The sequence below is a fragment of the Propithecus coquereli genome, unplaced genomic scaffold, assembly GCF_000956105.1.
Source record: "Propithecus coquereli isolate 6110/MARCELLA unplaced genomic scaffold, Pcoq_1.0 Scaffold506, whole genome shotgun sequence".
Lineage (NCBI taxonomy): Eukaryota > Metazoa > Chordata > Mammalia > Primates > Indriidae > Propithecus > Propithecus coquereli.
This window is the reverse complement of record NW_012150908.1, coordinates 213,623-223,303: the sequence shown is the minus strand read 5'-3', so window position 1 is coordinate 223,303 and position 9,681 is coordinate 213,623. Positions and strand designations below refer to the sequence as shown.

Sequence of the window (9,681 nt, the reverse complement as noted above, 5' to 3'; positions counted from 1 at the left end):
CCTCTTAATATGAAAGATGGAATGAAATAAGGGAATCCCTTCTCCAGGCTTGTAATGTGTCCCAATTTAATAGGGATACCAACTTGCAGATCAGGACCTTCACAGTACCTCTCCAGGCCTGTTTTTGCTGTTATGCTCCATCACTTTGACTCGCTAGAATTTCCAGGGACAAACGGAAGAGGTGAAGGTATCCAGAGAAGTTATATCTTTTCCTGCCCTCTATCAAGGACTTTGAGCCCCCCAGCCCTCTCTGAAAATCACTGTCAGCACCACCTGACCCAAAATCTCCAGTGATCTGAAACTTGTGGGGAGATGGGTGGGAGTGAGCGTAAAGGTTTGAGGAGCCCTGAATGAGAAAATGAGGAACTCCATCTTCTGGCCTTTGCAGGAAACATCATTAGCTGAGGAGTAGTGAATAAGTATGACAACTATCATGGCAAGTATGTGCAGTGGTGGTGCAGCAGGCAGCCTGGACATCTCAGAAGAGAGTAGCCTTTGTTTCATCACATGCAAATTTCTCTTCTCCTATCTAAATTCTAATCTCCTGAATGACAAGGGTGATTCCCTATGTTTTAGCACCCTCCATATTCCCCACAAGTCTTTGCATAGGAGAGATCAGTGTATACCTTAGAACAATCTGGCCAAAATTATCTCCACCTGACCTCAATAGAACTACCACTCAGGAACACAATTCAGACTTTTCATTTGTCTTCAGTCTTGCTCAGTGGTGCTTATATTCTAATAATGAGATTAGGGTCACAAAATATTTTACCAATCATTCATATGGTTGTGTGGAAACACATGTATGTATTCACTGTTATTCTTTGCCCTTCAAACTTATACTGTAGTATTCTGCCTAATGCTTATTTTCTTAGGGTGAAGAGAGACTATTTTATCCTGAGCTGGAAAACCAATACAATTTTCTCAGGAAATCATAACAGGGAAGAGTCATCACATCCTTCCATGAATAATTAGATATTTTTACCAAGGCATTATGTTCCTGAAACCCACTTGCAGTTCTCTGTAAATGGAAGTACCGGGGCAGATTTAACAGCCTGGTAGGTCATTGAGATGGGAAATTCTCTGCCTTTGGAATCTGATTGCTACTCCCTTGCTCTATATAGTTTTTGGTAGGAACCGATCAATTTCTGCTGTCAGCAGAAGAGGCCTCCAGACAGCCTGGTGGGAAACTTCTCTGTCTGACCACTAGCCTATCCCAGACACGGGGTAACTCTCACTACTTTTACACCCAGGAAACAGTATTTCCCTGCAAGAAGAGAGACAATAAAATTCAGTTTGGTAGCTGACTCTACTCCCTGTTACTTTTCAGATTTTATTAAAATTAAGTGTGTTAATTCTTTGTTCTTTCACCCTGGAGCAATTTTGGAAAGAAAACATATCTTAAGATTGAACAGAAAACTGTTATGAAAGACACCAAGCTCACATTCGTCAAATGACTTTGTGCTCTTGAAAAGAAATGTATAAAAAGCACATTGTGAGTTGCTCTGCATGATTTCCTGTGTTCAGATTTTAGAAGTGGCTTGACTGAAACAGAAATCCTGAACGAGAGAATCTTTAGATACTGAAAAGTCTTTTAAAGAAGGTGATACACAAGGTTTCAAAGAACAATTTCAACATTGTTCTGTTGAAGGTTATACTTAGCCCCGAACCACATTACTTTCCTGTCTACATTTCATTTCCTGGGGGCTTGCCAAGCGATAAACAGACCCAGGCGTGTGGTAGATTTGGGGTTTTTCAGCACGAAGAGGGTAGCTGGAGTTTGCTTTAAGAAGTTAATTGACTTCTGTGATCATTATGGAAATGATGGTGTAAGGTCTTCAGGAGACAATGGAGAAAAAATGGACATACTGTGCTGTTTATTCCATCATCCAGATACATTTTGTCAGGGGTAAGACTTCCAGTTGTCCTTTCTTGTCAGATGGGCCGCTGTAGGGGCACAGGGAGCCTCTGTTCATTTAAAATGCCTCGCGACTGCTGCTGAGATAGATCACCAAAGGGCGAATCGTTACTAAGGTTTTCGGTTATGTATTTAAGTGGCAGCTATCGGAGAGATGTTGGAGTCTAGAAATGATTGCTAACGAACACGAAAAACAAGAAGAGAATAGGCGGTTTGTGCCACTGCTCTGAGGCATCGTCACCCGTTTCCTTCCTAACAAGATCTCTGGAGTAATTGGAAAATTGTGTTTCTTGGAAATGAAATGCTCTCCAAATGGTAGTCAGAATATCTCCGAAAAACTAAAAAGAATCACCAAGCCATCAGTGCTCAGAGATCCTTGCTCAATTTTTTTTTTCTCTCTCCAGTATCCTTTTTCTTTTGGTTATAACAAGCATTTCTCCTCCAAATACTAAGGTCTTTGGGAGTTAAACACATGTTGAATTTTAATAAGGCATGTGTAGGTACAGAACTGGAAAGCAAAGTGGAATCCTTGTGACAGTGGGAACAAGATCCTGAAGGGTCTATTTAAAAATAGAAAGAAAGATTAGTCCTGCATTCCACAATATGAGAGTATTACAGTGAGCCTGCGTATCTTAAGAATTAACTACGCTTTTCAGGTATAGTTACAAAAATTTTAAGGAGAATTTCTAAATCAAAGGAGACTTTGAATATAATGCTGTAGATAAGATCAGAGCCATATTATCAGGCAAAGAATAGCTCATTGGAAGTTACATTAAACTGTACTAACCTCTGCCTACCCAAACTTTTGCATACACAAAAATGTAATAATTCCCATTTGTCAAGTACTTTGGAGAGCCTCGTTTCTTCTCAGTTGCTTGTCATCTTTTTGTCTTTTCCCTGTGTGAGCTTCAGTGGTACTTGTCACAATAATATATCATTTCTGTAACAGTATTCCATGTTAATTCTAAAGCTCAGGTCAACACCATTCAAGGCATGTCAAAGGCTCCATGCTTAACATATTTTAAATGCCCTGTACCACCTGGTCAGATTGCTGATGGGAGAGACAATCTTCTTTTTTTATATCTAGTATTTCAGAGCGTTGATTAGAGATGATACTGAGTGGAACCTCTACCTGAGGTTTTTTCTTCCCTCTTCTCCTCAGGAGACCTAACTACTTGGAAATGAAATTCCTTTCAATCCTCATATATTGAATGTCAAATTTCTTAACTCTACTCAATCAGACTGAATTTGGAAGGCAGTTTGGAGGTTATGAAAGTTGTAGAAAGACATGGGCTCCGGGCAACTGAATTCATGTTCTTTTACTGGAGACGTGACTTAGAGCAAACCACTTCATCTTTCTGTGCCTCAGTTTTCCCCTTTACAAATAGGGTTAACAACATCACTCTTACGGTACGTGAGGGGGATTAAACAAGATAGCATGTATAAAAGCCTCCTGTAAACATGTATTTTTAAAAGAAACTGCTATGCACATATTAGTTATTTTTGCAGTTTTAGAAAGGTTCGCTTGTGTATTGTAAGTAGCTGTTGATTTATAACCCAAAAATGCCAATTATATTAAATGTAAGAATAATTGTCATACTAAGTTTGCTGGGGTGTGTCAATTTTTAAATAGGCTTAATTTTATTCACAGGTAGTCATACACCTTAAATAATTTTTTGGAAAGACCAAACAAAGAAATAAATATTCAGAAGTCAATAATTTCCTCCAGTTTCCCTAAGTAAATGCCTCTTCATTTATGTTGAGTCTCACGCTTGTCCATCCGAATTGTATATAAGCTCTCTTCTATGCCTAAAGAGATCAGGGAGAAATTTCCTCAGTTGCTCCCTCACTGAAATGACCAAAGCTTCTAACTTAGAGTCAACCCATGTGAATTATGCAAACTGATGGCTCATGTTTTTCTTTTTCAGGAGTATGGAAATTCAATGCAGAAGAAGACATTTATGCCCTACCTGGCTCTGATGTCAATCTGACCTGCCAAACACAGAAGATAGGCTTCTTGGTGCAGGTGCAATGGTCCAAGGTCACCGACAAGGTAGACCTGATTGCCCTTTATCATCCCCAGCACGGCTTCTACTGTGCCCATGCGCGTCCTTGTGAGTCACTGGTGGCTTTCACAGAAACTCCCAGGAATGTGTCAAAATGGACTCTGAGCTTGAGAAACATTTCTTCCTCATTGAGTGGAAAGTACGAGTGTAGCTTTACTCTGTATCCGGAGGGCATTCAGACTAAAATCTACAACCTCCTCATTCAGACACACGGTAAGCATACCTGATAGAGGGAAGGAAGTGCATGCTTTCACTCAGCTCTCCATTCAGTCAAAAAATGTGCATTATGAAGCAACTATGTGCTAGGCATGGTGCTGCGAAGCGTACAAAAGTTCACCAGAAAAAGGTGTTGTCTGGTAAGGGAGACAGAAATTGATCAAATAATTCCACAAATAAATGTAAAATCATGACAGTAATAATGACTACAATAGCCTGTGAAAGAGTATATAATAGAGACCAGGGAAATTGTCCCTGAGAAAGTAACACCTAAGCTGAAGTCTAAAGAATGAATAGACATTAACACAATTTAGGAGGTGGGGCTGGGGTGAGGTGGGGTTATGGATGATCCAAAGAGAGCAAACAGCTTGCATGAAGGGCTCTGTAGTGTTTGAGGAAATTGGAAAATGCCAGTGGGACTACAGTGCAGAGATTAGGGATGAGGCAGGTTAGGACTAGATCATGCTGGACCTTTTCAGCCATGGTCAAGGTTTCCATTTTTATCTCAAAGCCATGGGAAGACATTGAAGACTGTCTAACAAAAGAATAGCATGCATTTATAGCCTGATCATATTTGTGTTGTAAAACAATCATACTAGCTTTTGTATGAAAACAGGTTGAAGGTCGACAAGAGGGAGAAGGTAGAGACAAGTTAGGAGAGCATCCCAGTAGTTCCAAGGAGAGAGAGTGATAGTTTGGGTAGATAAAGAAGGAAAAGGACAGAGTTTATGTATTGGGCATAAAACAAATATGGTTTGATCATAGAGTACATATAGGATAAGGGCAGTATAAGTGAAGGAGACAGAAAAATTGAAGGTAACATCTGGGTGTCTGGCATGCACATCTGAGTGCTGGTGCCATTCACTGAGATGGAAGGCAAAAAAATATTTGTGGGTGAATTCATGAAAGTGGCTTTGGATATACCATATTTAGTTTAGAGCAGGTAAGGGGAATAAGGAGGCTGCTAGACAAGTAGCATTCATACCATACATACTTCAGAGGCCTGCATTTGGAGGCAGGAAGTCTAAGTTTAAGTTCTAGCTCCTTTCTGGTTAGAAATCAGTTTGACTTGGGGCCTGTCATGTAAATTCTCTGAGCCCATTTGGAAAATGATGATAATAACATGTGCCCTAAATTACCTGGTCCTAATGCAAATGATTTCCATTTCTGCTAATGGAAAAAACTGAAAATGAAAGACAACAAATGCAAAATGTACTGGAAATAGACTGTTTTTGACACAGGGATAAAGAGACCTGGTAATATAAGAAAAAACAGCAAAAATTAACTCTTGAAGGCCTTGCTAAAGGAGGCATAGAGCTACCCCAGAACAAGCAACAGGTGTGTATTTATTACCTCCTCTCCATTTCCTATATCTTACCTGCTCTAAGACTATGATATTGGAACCACCCACCTGTGGGCCAAGATCCCATCAACTACTACCTTACATTCTCTTGCTATTTTCCAGGAGGAAAAAAAAAACTTCAGTTCAATTGGGGATGGAGTGGAGTGGGTTTGAAGTAAAAAGATATATTTAATAGAAGACTCATATAGAACAATATGTAGCTCACATACTTTGGAATCAGGTACCCTGGCTTTGAACATTGGCTCTGTCACTTACTATATATTTCATTATTGCCAAGTTATTTCAGTCTCTAAGCTTTCGTTTTCTTGCATAACAAATATGGATAATTATAGTACTTCCTTTGTGAGTATCACTGTTCAGATGATTAAATGAGATAATCTGCATAAAGTATTAGCATAGTTCCTGCCAAAGGGTAAGAGTTTGGCAAATGTTAACTTTCAATTAAGAGTAGTAATAATTTTACTGAGTGAATTCTACTTCTCAATTCCTATTAAAAATAAGCGCTGTATATTGGCCTAATTTGGAACCCAGTGGGATATTTGCCATACATAAGCACAAGTACACATTGACTTTGGCTTCAGACATAGATTTTTGAATCTTCTGCCTAAACCAGTAAACCTATACTATTGCCTACCTGAGGACCTAATGTTTCAACGTCTCCATTGAGAACTGGCAACATGGATTGGTATACATACCCTGGAGGAAACATGTGATGACTCAAAATGAAGACAACAACAGAGAAGAGACAGTATGTCATCCAGAAAGGAGAACAGTGTTGCCTTTAAGGAAAGTGTATTTCTTAAAGGAAAGAAAAGCAAAGGAGCTAAGCTTGTAACTGCTAAAACCGGTGAAGACCAGAGAGGAAGAAGCTATGTCTATAACTTTTGTGGTTGGAGAATTCCCAATCTTCTGATTGTAACTTTGTTGCTGTCAGCTGAAGCAGAAGAAAAGCAAAGGCCTCAGTGCTGGAGAAATGGTTCTGGTATTGTGTATTTGGGTACAAAGGGAGTAAAATGGAAAAGAGCAAAACAGAAGGGGAAGAAACCCTTCACCACAGAATGACCAAAAATGCAAGGGTGGTATGGAGCTAAAGAGAAGGCGCTTGACTCAAAGGAGGCCATTGTCATCCGAGGGCTCTGCCACGTGCATCCCCATTTGCACATCTTTTTCCACTTCATCTTTTAATCTCTTGCTTCTCTTCTCATTTGAGCCATTTCCTTTTTACGCTCCTGTGGGATCTTTAAGTTTACAAGCCAATCGGATAAGCAAAGCACATCTGAAGTGCAAACATTTATAAAGTACATAAACAAATGCAAATTGAAGTGGTGTATAAGAATCTAAATTTGAAAATGCGGAGGGACTAGAGCTGGTTGGGTTAATCACCTCTTCCTGTTTCCTTTCTCTTGTCATCTGAGCCGTTCTCCCTTGTTGGCTCACAATGCAGTGTGTGTCTAAATCCTGTCCCCATGTACTCTGAGGGCCTGGCTGAGAAGGGATTCTGTTCTCTTTTCACAATATTTTGTCCCTGTGTGTGTCTCAGTGCTCTGAGTCTGTGGACGAGACTGGAAATATAATGAACGGTTTGGTGTTTGCTTCTTTTTCATTGTCAATTGACAGGGTTTCCTCCCAGGTTAGAAGCTTTTGAGTTATTCCAAGAAATGCAGTTCTCCAAGTTAAGCCTTGCATTATTATTATCTAGGTTTCAATTTGAGTGCTAATGGATCCCATAATGCTTCAGTTTATAAGATTTTGATGCATTTAAAACTTTGTACTTATTAGGATCAGTCACAAGTGTACAACATGGTTTTAATTTACCAGATTACAACAAAAGTCTTAGGGAGCTGTTAATGTTATTATTGGAAAGCAGTAGGAGTAGTGGCAGTGGTTGGAAGAGAAGCACTGGTCATAGAAATAGTAATAATAGTAGCAAAATAATGTTGATAATATCATGTTAATAAGCTCGGTCTAAATCATGTGACTATCTGATCTAGTTTGTTATTGAAACTGAAAGCCAGTTCTCAAATTCTTGCATTTAGTCTTTATCCAACAAATATTTTCTTGACTTTATATAGTGCTGAGCACCAGAGACACAGTGGTGTGTCTCTGGCATGACTCTGCCTTCATGAATCATGAAGTACAATAGGAGGAGGCAAACTTTAATCAAATAAACAAACAAAGGTAAAATTTCAACAGGCAGAAGTGTGCTTGTGGTGAGGAAGTAGACAGCATATGAGAGGGTATAATGGGAAAATCAAGAAATGTTTCCTGAGCACTTTGGTACTTTGAGACAAGAGTCTGCCAACCTCCTCATTTGCCAGCAAATTAATAAACTCCTCTTTCCTTCTCCCCAGAAAGAAGGAAGGAAAGAAGGAAGGAAGGAAGGAAAGAAAGAAAGAAAGAAAGAAAGAAAGAAAGAAAGAAAGAAAGGGAGAAAGAAAGAAAGAAAAGGAGAAAGAAAGAAAGGAAGAAAGAAAGGAAGGGAGAAAGAATAAGTTTCCTGGGGAACTGCTGCTTCAGCTGGAGTTAACTAGGTGAAGGTGGAGAACACAGAGCTTTACAAAAGACAGGACATGCCAAGGCTCTGAAGTGAAAGGAAGTTATGACACCTGCAGGGGATTTTAAAAGGTATTAAGGCAGAAGCAGAGGCATTGATGGGGAGGCAGTTGAAAATGAGGCTAGAGAGACTGATCAGTCCAGTTAAGTAGTTTTGCCTTTATCCTAAGGGCTGTGGAAAGTAACTGAAAGGAGGATTTTTTGTTTGACTTTTTTTGTTTGTTTTGCATTTCAAAAATTCATCTTTGTGGCCCAAATGTAGAGAATGAACTGAAGAAGGGCAAAGAGGATAGTATAGATTATTAATAGTTATAAAACAACAGCAGAAATCTAGGAAAGATGCTGGTACCATTAAGCAGAGCGGCAATGAGGTAGATGAAGAGGAGTGTTCAGTTTAGAAGATTCACCCGCACAAGATTTAGGGGTGGATTGCATATGTGAAGGGAGGAATAAAAAGCGATGTCAAGGATGATGCTTTTGTTTCTGGTATATAGAGCAAAAAAAAGGAATGAATTACTCATTGTATTAGGGAACACTGGAAGACAATCAGATTGTGCAGGGATTATTTTGAGTTTGATTTTCTACATGTTGAAATAGGAGTGAAGTTGAGACACTCAGGAGATGTTAGGTAAATAGCTGGATATACAATTTCTAATCTGGGAAAGAGGTTTAAACTGAAGATACAAATTGGTGAGTCATCTGAGTGTGGGTGCTAACTAATGTTCTGGAAGTAAAACAAATCCTCTAGGAAGAGAAAATAAAGTGAAAAAAGTCATGTGACACTTCAACCGAGTCCATGGTGATGGGTGGAGAAAGATAGTCTTTGAGGAGTAGCACAGAGTAACTGAAGAGGCAAGAGTAAAATCAGGGATGAACTGGGTCACAGAAACCTAGAAGATGATATTGCATACAAATAATTGCCACCAATTCTGAGGTTTTGGAGAAGATAAAGTAGGTATTGGATTGTATTTTGGGACATGGAAGTTTTGATCACCTAACATGAACTGTTTTGGTGGCATTATGGAAGGGAAGTCAGACTGGAGGAAGAAGAAGAGTAAGTATGAAGATAGACAAATGGCCAACAAAGATATGAAAACATGTTCAGCATCACCTATCATTAGGGTAATGCCTACTACATTTTCTTCTAGAATTTTTATGGTTTCATGACTTACATTTAAGTCTTTAATCCATCTTGAATTAATTTTTATATATTCCAAGAGAGAGGGATCCTGTTTCATTCTTCTGCATGTGGCTATCCAATTTTCCCAGCATCATTTATTGAATAGGGCCTCCTCTCCCCAATGTATGTTGTTGTCAGCTTTGTCTAAGATCAGTTGGTTGTAGGCAGATAGTTTTATTTCTGGGTTCTCTATTCTGTTCCATTAGTCTATGTCTACACTTTTATACTGGTACCACGCTGTTTTGGTTACTGTATGCTTGTAGTATAATTTGAAGTCAGGTAATGTGATGATTCCAGATTTGTTCTTTTTACTTAAGATTGCTTTGGCTATTCTGGCCATTTGAATTTGTAATTTTAGGTTTGTTGTATAAAAAGTGGCCTAAAT

General features: G+C 39.1%; 1 protein-coding gene across 2 annotated transcripts in view; it reads left to right on the top strand.

The window, feature by feature from the left end:
• The first annotated feature begins 1,848 nt into the window (after positions 1–1,848).
• The window catches only part of CD96 (CD96 molecule), an 82,101-nt gene continuing 74,268 nt past the window's right edge, over positions 1,849–9,681 (top strand). For both annotated transcript variants that reach the window (XM_012656516.1, XM_012656517.1), the window contains exons 1-2: positions 1,849–1,909; positions 3,847–4,197. In XM_012656516.1, coding sequence (XP_012511970.1) covers positions 1,849–1,909; positions 3,847–4,197 — 412 coding nt within the window. The remainder of the gene's footprint in view (positions 1,910–3,846; positions 4,198–9,681) is intronic.